General features: G+C 34.2%; 1 protein-coding gene across 3 annotated transcripts in view; it reads left to right on the top strand.

Annotated features, from left to right (window-relative positions):
* The window catches only part of Erbb4 (erb-b2 receptor tyrosine kinase 4), a 975681-nt gene that overhangs the window by 654627 nt on the left and 305163 nt on the right, over positions 1 to 15891 (top strand). For 2 of the 3 annotated variants that reach the window (XM_048344825.1, XM_048344826.1), the window contains exon 4: positions 3691 to 3825. The exons of the other annotated variant lie outside the window; for it this stretch is intronic. In XM_048344825.1, coding sequence (XP_048200782.1) covers positions 3691 to 3825 — 135 coding nt within the window. The remainder of the gene's footprint in view (positions 1 to 3690; positions 3826 to 15891) is intronic. 3 annotated transcript variants of the gene reach the window in all.

Here is a 15891-nt window from a genome sequence, read left to right on the forward strand (position 1 = left end):
TTTATTTCATACATTTCATACTGTATTTCATACATGGACAACAGAGGATAGAGCATAGGAAAGAAAAGGGAAATAATTTCACATAGTACCTTAAAAAATCATCACTTGTTTCCACATCTAGGAGTTGCACATTGAGTATTCTGACTGTATTTGTCTAGCATGCCTTTTTCCATTCATCCATTCCCATGACTTTAGCACCCCATCCCTGTTGTCCCTGTGTTTGATTTTGGTACCCTAGGTATTGTACATACATTTATCTGAATTAGGAAAGAGTAGGGGAACATCAACATGGTAAGACTAAGGATAAATGGCAAACCAATGCAACAGCAATACTCACAAGACACAATATGTTGTAAATTAACTGTACATCTCGGGGGAAGGGGATTGTGGGAGAGGAAAGGTGGGAGAAAAATGACGGAGGAGGTAACAAGTTTGGCAAGAAATGTACTCACTACCTTACCTATGTAACAGTAAATTCTCTGTACATCACCTTGACAATACAATTAAAATAAAATACTCACTGTGCATAGATAGGAATGGATGTAGGAAATTTAATTTGACTGGTGGGGGAAAAGCTAAGTGGGAGGAAGGAGAGTGATGGAAAAGACAACTGAGCAAAACACAGTGTACACATAAACATATTAAACTGAAACCCATTTGTACAACTATCACAACATAACTTTATATAAAGGCATGTGTGGGTCATAATCTGTCACATAAAAATATAGTTAATTGGTTGTACTTCACTCCCCAAATGGTGGAGTGCAGACACTGCAGAAAATAAAATCCTACCCTGATTAAAAAAATTATTCTAGAATTACTGCTAAACAAATATATAATCAAAAACAACATGCTGCTGTAATATTCCAAGCTTTTATAAACCCAAACCTATAAAATGTATAAATTAAGTTACAGAATTATTTCCTAAGACTATATAGCCAAGTTAGCAAAAAGAAATACTAAATGAAATGTGCATTAAAATGCTCTTAGAATATAAGTGAAAATGAAGTTTCTGACTATAAATTTTTGAAATGTAATGGTAGAAAAAGAGTTAAAGTTAGAAGGAAACGTCCGTTTTCAGAGAAAACACTTGCATGCACAACAAAAACATCCAACATTGACAGCTAAACATACTTAGCTTCTCCCAACTAGAATCGTGCTAGCAGATACTGGGTTTTGAATTTATCATAACAGTATCCTCGAGATAGATTTGGAGTGTATCTTAATTTGAAATTTTAACATGTAACATCATATCTAAATTATGATTCTCTTTTCTAAATCCCTTTTCCAAGTATAGGCCAAGCCCTTCAACATAATACTTCTAAGAAACAAATGTCAACAGCAGTGGCAGATTAATATTGGTGCAGAAAAGGATTTGATGAGATTATTTTTCAGTATAATATAGTCTGCTTCTATTTGAAAATCTTTCAATAGAAAGTTGGTGATGGATACTGTGTTTCTCAAGCATAAACAGTTTGAATTAAAATGTGACTCCTGCAAAACAAAGACACTTTTCATGATGTTTGAGCTACTGCCTTTCCTTCCCATTGTTTTAAACTATAACTTTTTCCAACTTAGACTGAAAAATAACCTTCATTTCCTGGCTAACAGTTGGAATCTCCTTTTGTTGTCATCTAATGAAGAATTATTCCTAGAGTGGAGGAGCGTCAGCTAAGGTCTCCAGTGAAAGCTATTGTAAGAGGGGCATACTTCTCAGATAGAACCTAATGACAAACATTAATGTAGAAATCCATTTTCACAATCATTCTTACATCTTATACCTCCCTTCTGTTTTGATGCCAGCTGTATGGTTAGGTCAAGAAAAATAATGAGCTGGGTTTTAGAAGTAGAAAACAATCTAATTTTCTTCTCTTTATCTCTCTTTCTTTCTCTCTCTCTCTCTTTCTCTCTTTCACTTTCCTATTTCCCTTCCTTCCTCCCTCCCTCCTTCCTTTCTTCTTTCTTTCTTATTTCAACAATCAGTAAAAGCATTGATATGAAACAATGACTGACTCTAAATGTGCAAATGTCTGCAGTATTAAAATTAGCCTGGCAAATTTTATACTTGCATTATAGGGAGATATTGTATATGTGCCGACCCAAAGCTCAACCCCACCTATATCCATCTATGGTGTCACTTATTTCTTGCACTCTTTTTTGCCTCCTTGGATTAAGGTGATTTACAAGTTTAGCTCGGAGTACTATATGAGTGGATTTTCCCAGAGTAGCACACAGACAGTGTTAAAATCATCATGCCTCTTTATACCACTCAAACAATCTCTGACTGGTTTAGGTTTTGTTCTAGCAAGAATCTATCCCTAAAAAGTTACTTTCTCAATCTCTCTTGTCAAGTAGCCCCAGGATGTTATTTCGTCCAACAAAGTTTAGTTATTATCCTTGAGGAATGTATCTCTTCCCCAAAAGAAAGTCAGAGCCTCACTAGGAGTAAGTCTTTTGTTTCCTCTTCTGCTTTCATCCTGCCTTCGATTCCGAACAGATGTCTTAGATGAAGTAGCTAGCTCATGCCTTGAATGAATAATTCCAGGGCACAGGATGGCAGAGGGGAAAATAGTGGAACAACTGAACTAAAGCTTGTACCTGCATACTATAGCATATGTGACAAAAATACTCTCTATATGTATAAACTACGGTGATGAGATTATCCTTTCGTTTTTTTAAAAAAAAATCCAGCTGAATCCTCTATAAAATGAGGCATAATCATCCTTTACTGTATCCGTATTAGACACAAGGATGAAAATGTGATTGATGATGGTGAATCATACATGTAGGTGATTGTTTAAAAAAATAACTGTAGTTTTCAAAGGCAATGTATTATTTTTTTCCTGGGCAACTTAAATCTTTCTGGGGAAAAAAAATCAGCATATGTGGTTGTTCTTTGTGGGAGCCAAGGTAGCTAATCAAGATTAGTGCTGAAATAGAGAATAAAGTTTTGTCTATATACGGCTGTGGCTGCATTCCAGTGAAATATCAAGATTTTCTTGTGTCTTGCTTTGTATTACCCTTAAAAGATAATTGCCATTCTAACTGATTCCATTTAAGATAACAAAGAACATTTTTGTACCAGAAGCATTAGCACTTTGTACTAATTATTTATCTACCTACTTCAGTCAATGTCACATTAGAATGAAACTATCTTTATGAAAGTCCATTTAACAACTTATATTAAAGGTCGTAAGACTATTCATACTCTATAAGGCCATAACCTTGGGATCAGAGATCATCAGAGATGACCAAGTTAAGTGACAAAAAAGGAATAATTGACAAAATAATTATTGTTTGATACTTACTCCAGCATATTATGTTCTAATCAAAGTGGCATGAAATAATAATTACCACTCAATACTTATTGTATAATATTTAATCAAACTAGTGAAGCATTAATTATTATAAAATGTTATTTCAATTTCAGGGCTACAACATAAAATAACCCAATCTATATCAAAATGTTAACAGCACTTCTCTCTAAGTGTTATATTTCAGTGGTTATATCTTTCTTCTGTAGTTTTCAATTTTTTATTTTTTTATAATGAGTGTAAATGACTTAGGGAAGTATATTTTAAAAGAACTCTTGCCATGTAATTCTAATATTGAAAAAATAGAGTAATTCATTGCTGAACACCTTTTCATCAACAACAAGTTTGACAAGAAATTTGTTTATTTCCAATACAGAAATTCTGAATGGTGGGGTCTATGTAGACCAGAACAAATTCCTTTGTTATGCTGACACTATTCATTGGCAAGATATTGTTCGGAACCCATGGCCTTCCAACTTGACACTGGTCTCAACTAATGGAAGCTCAGGATGTAAGTATATTGTCCTTTTGAATGTCGCAAAAATGTTCTTGCTCCTCCTGTAAAAATATATAACTTATATATTATGCCACGAATAATACTTTGAACTGGGGTTGAAGTGTTTCATTACATACGAGAGAACAAACATCTCATCAATTTTGCTCTTAATGAATTCTCTGCATTAGATTTATGTTTTCTCCTTTACATATTTTTATGTATAAAAAAGCAAAAAACAATGGTTTATCTTGCTCAATTTATTTCCTTTTCAGTGTCCATCTACTTGTGCTAATGTCCACAAACATCAGACTAATGTGTAGCTAATGCTTCAACTTTTATAGCTCATGACTCACTGAGAAAAAGGCAATCAAAGAAAAATGTACCCAGTAACCATGATTATTTTAATAAAAATTAAAAACTAGTCAACCTCTTAGAATGCTCAGACCTTCATTTATCCCTAAGCCTTCAGGGTAAAACATCATGATAATTCCATTGGCATCAAAACAACATTGAAATTCCACCTCACCCCAGCAAGAATGTCCTTTATCTAGTATAGATTTATATAGACTTCTGATAAAAGAAATGTATTTAGCTTTTGATTTTTGTCATTATTATAATGAGCTACTGAATTTTCTATTTTAAAAAAATGTAGTGTCTCTCTGATGAAGGATTTATCAGATTCAAGTGCTTAATATGATTAAATGATGACCAAATAAAATTTGAACTATCATTAAAATCTCTGGAAATTATTCTCTATGGAATCACTTTCATTTTCATAAAACAGGCTGTGTTGTCCCACATTTATTATTACCGACATTTGAACAGAATCTTTATCAAGCATTAACCTGGGTTTTAAATTTCTCATCTATTATTATGTATTTCCCACCTGAAATTATAACTGAAATTATAACTGTTGCCACGTAGTGCAGTAATTATTTGCCATAGTACTGATTGTGTTATGAGGCTTTGGTAGGAAATCAAACTTCAAAGGACAATTATTAAATCTCATGATGGCCCTAATAATATAATGGAAAATATGAATATATTTGATCAAAAGTGACAGCTGTGGTTTTAATAAATGGCTAAAACCTTTTTTCATTAAAAATAAAAGAGAGTAACATAATTTTTTTGTCAACTCCAAGCAGAAATTTGTATGAAATTCCCTCTTTATGGTGCTCAAGTTGCCTACAGGGTAAAATTACATGTGAATAGAGATTGAATCTGCTTTTGCTAACAATGTAAATGATGTACTTCAGAAATGGCTTCTGTTTTCAGTGTGCCCACATTTTGGTGCACATGATATGAGGAGTGGGCTGGGAGGGTATTGGTTAGATGAGAGGACAATCCTGCTGACTCTCAACTTTTCAGAATGACTAGCCTGTAAGGCATGAATGAGGCCAGGCAAAGCAGAACCTCAAACAAGCCAAAGGGAAATGTGCCCACCAGCCTCATAGCACTTGGATTGGGAAAGGTCGGAGGGGCTTGCTGCACTTTCACAGATGGTGTCTCTTTGTGCTCTTCATTTTTGAGGGCTAATTTGGATGATTGTGCCTATAATTAAGCAATTGTGGTTGCACTTTTATTTTGCATGTAAATAATTGCAGGTGCAAAAATTAGAAATGCAGAATGGGTTTATAACTAATGGTCCTTTACAAATTAACCAAAGTTTTACTGCTTACACAGTAGCTTTATTTTTGGATGCTTTATGCACACTGCATGGCACCATATTTGATAATAACCAATTGGCTGCTATTTGAATATCTGGGTCATATATCCTTGTTCTGCTAAAGCAAATAAGTCAGCTACATAAAAGACAAATACTGTTTGAGTTCATTTACAGGAAATAGTTAAAGCTATAAGACTTAGATATCAGAATGTAGAATTTTGGAGGCAAAGGACTGAGGGTGGGGGGAAAATGGGAAGTGATTGTTTAAGGCATTTGTAGTCTGTTTTGATAGATGAAAATGTTCTGGAGGTATGTTGTAGACCAGTATGAATACACCAAATACTGCTGATTTATACACTTAACATGACTAGGATGATAAATGATATGCTATGTTTTCTACTATAATTAAGAATAAATAAATGAATACTATATGAAGAAGAATATAAATCCTGGAATGTTGTATGAATGTTTTTGTAGTTTGTAGTGTTTATAGTGTGGGTAATATTGCTATCTAGAGTGGTCCTTATATGTATAGTTAGTGGAAATTATAAATTTTAATGGGTGGAAGCTAAAAATAATAATGTAATGTTTCCCGTTCAAGTATTTCTTAAGTTATATCTACAATTCATTCAGGAATCTGAGGCTCCCTGTTTAAGTGGTTGTGTGTTTCATGTTTCATTGCTTTCCTTACTTTCTGTCCTGACAAAATACTTGTAGGACCTATGTTCAGTAAAATCTAGCCATGACCCTATTTACAAACCCTGCTTTGCTGACAGAATGATGTAGAGAAAAATCTCCTCAAGTTCAAAGGCTTAGAATTGTTAGTAATTTTTAACCAAATTTATACCTATGAATTGAGTTCATATAATGTTTGAGTATTTCCCTTCATCTTCTGTCTGACATATTGTCTTAATCATACCTTAATACATTCATCAGCCAGGCTAGATGAGGTAAATTTTCTGTGACCTCATAAAGAGCACAAGTAAACGCTGGTATTTGGTTGAAGTATGGTGGCTCATGCCTGTAATCCTAGCTACTCAGGAGGCTGAGATTTGAGGATGGTGGTTTGAATTTGAAGCCATTCTGGCCAGGAAAGCCTGGGAGGTTTGTGTGTTTGAATAACCATCAAAAATCTGGAATGGAGTTGTGTCTCAGGTTACTCAGAGATAGTTCTGAGGCTCCAAGTTCAAGCCTCAGGGACAGAGCATTAAAAACAAAAAAAGCATTTTGGCAATAGTTTTTATGATGGACAAGCTTAATTTATCATCTATTCTCTGTTGTAGGTTATAATAGGTAAGATAGGTAGCGGAAAATTTGTACTCTTTAAATTTTTGATGCTTGGAAATCTAAGGTCAAGATGCTGACATCCTGTCTGATATCTACTAAGTGCCTATTTTTTTTCCTCCAAGTTGCTCCATGTTTCTCAATAGAGAAGAAAGGAAGAGAGAAACCCTTTCCCCAAAGCCCTTTCTGTAATGGCATCCACCTTCAACACAAGGGCTTTAGGACCTAAACATTTCCCACAGTGGCTTCCTCTCAACATCGTTGCTTTAGAAATTAACTTTTAAACATGAATTTTGGAGGGGTGTAAAAATATTCAAACCATAACAATTCACAAACTGGAAATAAATAATTTAACCTATGACTTTTTTTACCCATCACTTCTGTTAAAAAAGTGTGAAGTAAAAGTTATAATCCAAAGACACTTCTAGTCCTCTTCTAGTAAAGACAGTTATATGTATCTACTTGTTTGATCTAATGTATACTGATATAAACTATAAAATTGATATTGTTAATTCGTATTCTATTTACACATATCATTTAGTGATAATCATATGCTAGAATTGAGGTACTAATTTATGTAGTACTGCAAATATTTATAATATGCTTAATTTTGACCAGGAATCTAAGAATAACTTACTAATTCTACATGTATATTTGTTGCAGTAGTAATTGCTTTTTTAAGATATGAGTTCTTAATGCAAAAATGCAATGTATTTTTTCAAAGCAATTTTGCTTTTTTTCTTTTAAAGTTACACTTATTTGGGGCTATAATTGAAACAAGCAAAGAAATATTTATCATGTAGGAAAAATACCCTAACTATAACCTGCAAGGCATAGATGAAATATCTTAGTCTAAGCTTTTGGCGGATGAGAGAGTGATAAATATCTTTCTTTCTTTTTCCTTTCATGAATTCCCTAGCAGGATTTGTAATCTTGCATTCCGGCATTCTGAGATTGGAGCACTAATGGAGCTTATTGAAGAAAGCAACTGCTCAGTGTGTAAACACCATACTGAGAGTGATGTGTCACTTACTTGGAATACTGTAATAGCAACTTTCATTACAACAAAAATATCAAAGAAATGGAAATATTTTCCCTCTAAAATTAAGCAAATACAAATATAGAGAGACAATGGTATTTAGCAAAAAAAGAAGAATGTATAGTTGTGAAATGTATTTGGCACCTCAACAGGATTATTTGAAATTCGGTCCTGCTGTTTGCTGCTACCAGTCACCTCAGTATTTGACCTTGAACAAGTCATTGATCCTCCTAGAATTCTATTTCCTCAAAAGCGTAGAGTGTCAAGAACTTAGCCAAGCTAGGCCACACAGTGTTCCATTAAGACAAGCCCAAATCAACAGACCAACCAAGCGTTTAATCTTTAATTGCAATAGTATAAACAATAAGCTAAACTAGAGGCAGCACCTACTCCTGCACCATCTGATATTTCCTACATGGAATATCACCAAAGGGCAGACCACTGCAATGGCTCAACACAGATGCAGAGAATTATCTCATTGTTAAGGAAGCCCTGTATACTTTTATGAACCTGGGAGCTGGAGAAAGGGAAAGGGGAAGGACTAAAAATGGGAAACTACCCCATACTGAGTCAGGCAGGAGCAAAGTCTTTCCTAAGCCTATTCTTCCTCTTCCTCACATCGACAGATTAGCAAGGACACTCAGTGCTTAACAAGGAAGCCACTGAGAAAGGATGCCTAGGCTAAGAATGTGGATATGCATGTGTGTGGGTAGTGGGTAGTCTGGGTCCTTAGTTCTTTACCCAGCTTCCTTCCCCATGCAGTCTGCTTTGTAATGCTTCTGTCATTAACTATAATTCAGGCTGAAAGGGAACAGCATCTTTATTTGTTTGTTTTTAGCCAGAAGCTGTTATATTAACTCCAGAAGGTTGAGCAATATGTTTAATATATCTAAAATCTCAGAGTGACCCAGAGTGTATTTTTATGGCCAAAGAGTAAAGAAAAATCTTGCAGTTATCATTATGCTCCTATGAATCAACCACATATAGACAGAAGCATTTTTAGAATGCATTTCTGTGGTTCTCATTACATAGGCCATAAATATTGTATTTTTCTGTTACCTCTGTTTGAGAAAGAAAAAGTCTTTCATGAATTGATCTCACCAAGACGCTGAAAAAGCACACCTCAGATGCTCCATGTCCCACAGCCATTTATGTAGATTCTGTAAGAATTCTACAAACCACCTTCCAGAAAAAAATACCAGCTAATGACTGAGCTGGTCTGGGAGACTGGAATATTTACAGACTGCAGTATAATCATAAAATGTTCTGCCAGCATTAAAACCATTAGTCTTAAAAATTACATTTTCCACTTAATGAATCCTTTATATGTTAACAATTTCCCCCTTCTGCAAGCAAACGTTATATCAATATAGGTAACATTATTGAGCTAGAAAAGAATTTAAGCCTGATGTTAAATCTGATTATACTACCAACCTACATTTTCAGGTGAGTAGTTATAGTCTAAGTTTAGATTTTTGTAGTAAAGTTAAAGAATAGTGAGAAAATTTACCAACAATGACTTTCAGTACTTTTGTACTTAAGTATATCAAAGCACATACTGCCTATTGAATTATATATATACTGTATATAGTATATATATTATTTGTATATAGTAAATGCATAAAAGGTAAAAATAACACCTAAATATGTGTGCAGGTTTGTGTTTGTGTCCATATGTTAATCTCAATAACTTGTGATTATAATTTGGTCTTTTACATACAACTTTTCTAAAATCTGGAATCAACTACAGTCTTGCCCTTCTGACCTTATTCTCCTGATTCTAATACCCCATTTGCCTTTATTTACATTAGTAAATGACCCTATTCTGGGCTGCTCTCAAGGCTAGGTGAACCTGACTCCTTCAAAGCACAAATGAGTACCACTTTTAGCATTAAAAAAAGAATCATTTGGGAAACACAGAAACCCAATATTTACTTCCACATTCCTGCTCTTCTTTTGCAGTGAAGATAGCTCTCACATTGGAGACCTTCTCGCCACTTTGACACCACCAACCTCCATCTCTTTTATTTTTCCCCAGGTATTCTGACCACCTTCAGGCCCAGGTTCATTTCATGTCCTGTTTCTAAATAAATGAAAACATCAACGTTGTTACATTGAGAATTGTTCAATACAAATGCAGACTCTTTCAGGATTCTCAGAGACAAGTTGTATTATTGTACTTTCAAACGCATGGGCTTTCTCTGAGTTTTAAATTATGACACATGTCAGTGTTGGCAAATGCTTAGTACCTACTGTAAAAAATGGGGGAATATCCCTAATTTTCTGTTTATGGGCTTCCTTGGTAAACATCCTCTGACTTTAGTGCACCTATAAATTTTGGAGAAGATACCTGGTTTGCACAGATTATGTAGTATTCCTATCACAAAGATTCAATTACTTATGAATTCAGTCCTTTACACAACAGTAGTATGTAATGATATGTCAAATTATAGCAAATAATGAATCTAGAATATATATTATCTTTGTGTGTATATGTGTGTTAATATCTTAATATAATGCTTGTTTAACAATCTCACACTTTGTTGTATTCACTTTAACTCTTCATGGCTAAAAACAGGCCAGTAGAGGTACAGCTGTGCTAAGCCAGTCCTGTTGCTTATCACTTCTTCTGCAACAATACAAAGAAATTAGGTCTATATACCATGTACATTGTAAACTAGTTATTTTACTTGTAATAAAATGTTGAATTAGATGGATGTGCATGTGCACAAACACATATACACGCACACACACGCGCATACACAAATTTGCAAAAGAAAAACCTCCTTAGAGACAGGGAAGTTTAGCTCAAAATTTATAAAAGAAATGTAATTAACTCTTTGGGTCATGTTTTGCATTTCACCCAAATTGTTAAATGTTATATTTAACCTCTGCATTCATGCTAACTTTTGCAGTCAAATTTTCCTTAAGAATTGTAAGTAGACTGTTTCTGTTTTGCAAAAATAAATAAACAAGGCTTAGAGAAATGGTTACACTCAGCATCTGCCTCCAAGATTCACTGCTCTGAACCTCCCATACTCAATTTTCTAGCTTTTAAGAGAAATTTTCTAACTTCAGATCTTTTCTAGATAGTTTTTACCCAATATTCTCAGTTAAGTATCTACCCATATTTTCCTCATGATCATAACCTGGTGAGATCATATAATGTGTCCAGAGGAGACATTGGAAAGTCTGTAGCAATAGGAAGGGTCCAGTCTCTTTATGCCCATAGATAAACTTTGAGTTTTGTCACATAGAAGTTAATCAGAGGATACTCTGAGTGATTCTGCCTGAGTAGATTTTTCTTAATGATAAATCTCTGAGAATTATTTGAGCTCTAATCCTCAAAGAAACAAAAAACCCACTAATATGTGGGCTACTGGCCAATAGATACATGAAGAAATATTCAACATTGCTGGCCACAAGAGAAATGCAACTCAAAACAACATTAAGATTCCACCTGACCACAGTTAGAATGGCTGTTATCAAGAAAACTGAATAATAGATGCTGGTGGGATCTGGGCAAAAGGGAATGCTACTGCACGCTCTGTGGGAATGTAAACTTGTTCAACACTCTGGAAAGCCATTTGGAGGTTCTTCAAAAAAATAAACATAGAAGCCAGGTGCTGGTGGCTCATGCCTACCTAATCAAGAGGTCGGGATCTGAAAATTGGAAGTGGCCCTGTGGCTGGTACTGTGGCTTGAACTCAAGAATCTGAGAACTCTTAGCTTTTTTGCTCTTCCACTGAGGCACAGCTCCACATCCAGTTATTTGGTAGTTAATTGGAGTTAAGTGTCTCGGGACTTTACTGCCCAAGCTGGCTTCACATTTCAAACCTCAAATCTCAGTTTTCTGAGTAGCTAGGATTATAAGCATGAGCCACTGGCACCTGGCTAATTATGTGATTTTGATTAAAAGTTCTTTTCAACTAAAAGTCACTTGATAATACGAATTTTTTTTATAATATCAGGCCTCGTAAAGAAAGACTAGAGAATTAGAGTACTTAGCTTTTGTCCCCAATTGCTAATACCTACTATTTTTCAGAATATTGAATTTTTTTAAAGATCTGATGTTTGTAGTTCAATGTTTTTCTATTTACCTAAAAATAACTCAATAGTGTATATTTCCTTTAACAATAAGCATAAGCTAGAAATAACATTGTACAAATGTTTTAGAATAATAAAATTGGAATATTAATGTAAAATGATTAATAGTAAGAAGCATTGGGTGATGCTGAGGTCTTTGAAAATATATTCCCATATTAAGCAATATGTCATCCTGTGGCATGGGAATACCGAGTCTTGAGGAATCAGTTATAAAGTTGAAAACACAAGGATGATAGTCTGAGCTCAATTCCTACAAAGATAGAATTAAATTACTTCTAAATTCAAATAATTAATTAATGTAAAGGACAGATTTACAAGTCATCTTTATTTACTACTGAGAACACAATTTCAAAATATGGCAGGATCTTACTATCCTTTTCCCTCACTGCTTCATTTTCTAATCCCTCATCACTTCAAGAAAGTTTGGAACCCAGAGAGATGTTTACCCATAGTGAACATTTGTGTAGACACCCAGGCTTCTGTTGTTTTGATATTTGTGAACAGTTTTCTATGCATCTGGCCTCTCCTTCAGGTCTCCTTTAATTGACCACCTGCTGGAGAAGTTGGTAAGAGACCACTGGTTGCTGTGATGGATGGGGACAGGGTGCGCCTCTCTCTTCAGGGATGGGGAGTGGCAGATGAATATAGAGATGAAGATGGTAATCCACTCAGCAATTGTTCTAGCCTAGATTGTGTCAAGCAGTTGTATGTGACTTTTATTTACTTCTTTGCCACCTGGAAAAAACAAATTATGTTCTACTTAGAAGTTATTCTTTTCCCAATTGTAGGTGCACTTTTTTAAGTAGAAGGGAGTAAAGGCAAGGAGGGGGGCAGATTATGTAATGACATTCCTCTTAAAGTTCTCCTTAAAATACAATTAAGGAAAACACATTTTAAAATGCTTGAATAAAAAATTCACAAAGGGGAGCTGGGGATTTAGCTTAGCAAAATAGCGCCTGCCTGGCAAGTGCAAGGCTCCGAGTTCGGTCCTCAGCTCTGGAAAAAAATATTCACAGGGGAAAAGCCATTTCAAAAGCAGGTCATCTGATCAGCCAGTTTTATTCTCCTACTTCTTCATATATTATGAAACAAAGATTTGTCATTTATTTTTTCTAAAAATACTTTCTCACAATCAAAAATTACATAAGGTGTAGAGTATAGCATTAAACACCTTTTCTTAATCATATGCTAAATTAGACTTTCTGAAAAGTAAAAAAAAAATTAGAAAATTCCCCTGATAAACATATTTTTTTAAAAGCAACAAAGCATTCGACAACCTACATCTATACATTTTCAAGTTTCACTAAGTTGAACAATTTCAAATATTACAAATATAAAACAGAGTGAGCTGCCTGTAATTATAACTTCTCAAGAGGCCGAGATCTGATTATCAGAGCTCAGAGTCAGCCTTGGAAGAAAAGTCCATGAGAGTCTTATCTTCAACTAATCACCAGAAAGCTACAAGTGGAGTTGTAGCTCAAGAGGTAGAAAGCCAGCCTGGAGTAAGAAAGCCAAGCAAGAATATGAGGCCCTTCGTTCACAGAAATGTACTCAGTACCTTATATATGAAACTGTAACCCCTCTGTATATCACTTTGACAATAAAGAATTTTAAAAAATACCAAAAGGGAAAGGTTGATTAAAAAAAGAGTCCTAGAGGGGTAGGTACACATAAAACATGAGATAGATGATGGATGTATGGACAGATAGATGAGTGGACAGATAGATATCGAGAGAGAGAGAGAGAGAGAGAAGACATTCATACAAAAACCTTTAGATTATAACATCCATGTGTACTAGGATAAAGAAAATCCCTATTTTCACTAAAAAGACATCTATCTTTAGTGGACTAATCAAATGTCTAGGGGTATTTCTAGTTGTATACTTGACAAAAATCTGCTTGCTTTGATTTGGAAAAGAAAATAATTATAACCTTTACAATCAATGCACATAATAATATAAAGGCACTAACACTTGTAAAAAATTAATAGCACACAGTTTTATAACATTATTATGAACTAGTAAATTACTCATAACCATATATGCAGTGGACTCAGACACTTATTCACAGAAGAAGAAAACTAATCATTTAAGGGTGTTACACCCATTGAAAAAATATCAAATATGAAAAGGAGTAATCACACAAACAAAAGATTAGACACTTCTATGCTTTTCTCTTCTCATTTTTCTCTGTACGGAACTATTTCACTTGACCCTATTCAAGTCTCCATTCTCTTGCTGTTTATTTCTCAGCTTCTTTTCTGTGAAATGTACCTTTGTATTTGGTATCAGACTTGGGGTTCTGAGTTGTAACTTAAGTAATAGTTTCTGACCATATTAGATAGCACCTCAATTTGATTAAAGTACAAAAATTGTGCTTCCTGTACATAGTAAGTGTTCAGTAAATATTACCTTCATTATTTTTACTTTTATAACTAAAATCTGGTCCTCCTATATTATAAGCATCATTGTTCTGTATACTGTCCTAAACACTAGTCTGCCTTCTCTAATGTATCTTTCTTCATTTATAACCAAATGGATCTATAGTTCTGAGAGAATAGGGTATATGGGAAGAGGAAAATTTTGTGATGTTCTTGAAATGTATGTGTAGCATCTTCTACCATGCCCATGATCATATCCTGAATTTGAGCTAATGCATCATTAAAGACACGAATCATCTTTTCAAATCCACTTGTGATTCAATCTCTACTTGCCTGTGAGGGTGTGTGTTAATCATCTCATTCAACATTGCTACTTAATTGTTTCTTGGCCTTCTAAAATCCATCAAACTTTAGCATTTGTACCAATCACATTGGAAATGAGGACTTACTGTGGCATGAGACTTGTTCTCCTATGTATATTCTAATCTAATTTATGTACTCCATCTTCCTTTATTGTTGATGATTTCTGTTCTTGGATCTTTTAACATCAATTAGATACTTGGCTGTGCTGATTGATAGTGTTGGCTCTGGAGTAGATATTTTTGGGCTCCATTCTCAGGCTTATTCCTTTTTATGTGATCATGGACAAGCTATTAACCTTTCCTGACTTAGCTTTCTGGTCTATAGTAGTGTTCTTCTCAAAACTGCCATAGGAAATAAAGTTACCAGAACCGTGTTTTTAATTTATATAATTAAAGTACAGTATATTTCGGTTATTACAAAGGTTTTATATAAGTTAACTGAGAAGGGCTGGATTTTTTAAAAATTAAATTCTAGCTGGAGGATTTCTATTTTTGATAATCATAAACTTTAAAATAAAATTATTTTCCTGGGAAACAAAAGGTTGGGGCTGAACTGTAGGTAGTTGGTTTGATATTTAGGCATAATTAATTTGCAGTGAAATATAGTAAATGTATGTGCAGTGGCTTACAATCATTCATCATTTTTCCATAAATAATAACTCAGTTTCAAAACCTTTTTTTAGTGCATCAAGAGGAAATTTCTTTAAAATAGTTTGTTGATGGAATTGGATTTAAAATTGTATTATGAATCCATTATTCTTGAAATTTAGGATTTTTTTGTATGAAGTTCAAAAGCAAATTAATGAAAAGCATTCCACATCAAGATATTTTAGGCTTATTACTTACTGAAATTCCTCCTGGGATATTTTCCTTTCCTCTCCATCAATTTTAAAATCACATTTTCATTTCTCAGGTTTACAGTGGCAACTTAGAAATGTACTTATTTGTTAATGTAGGGTTTTAAAATTAATTGTCAAAATAAGTAAAGTCTTGAAGATGTATAGATATATCGTCATACACACAGAGTTAAGCCTCAAGAGCTAAGACCTATGGCAGGTGAAAAAAGTTGAAGAAACATAAGATGAGACTTCTGGCTACTATAGTTCAGAAGAGTTTATTTAATATAGTGCCGTGGAACTACCTAATCTTTTCCAATTTGTTACCCATTTTTCTTTGTTATCTGTCTTGGTGATATCTCATCTTCCCAACTGACTGCTACAGGCTAGCGATCGGTAACAAAATT

This window comes from Perognathus longimembris, chromosome 4 (genome assembly GCF_023159225.1).
Source record: "Perognathus longimembris pacificus isolate PPM17 chromosome 4, ASM2315922v1, whole genome shotgun sequence".
NCBI classification, from domain to species: Eukaryota; Metazoa; Chordata; class Mammalia; order Rodentia; family Heteromyidae; genus Perognathus; species Perognathus longimembris.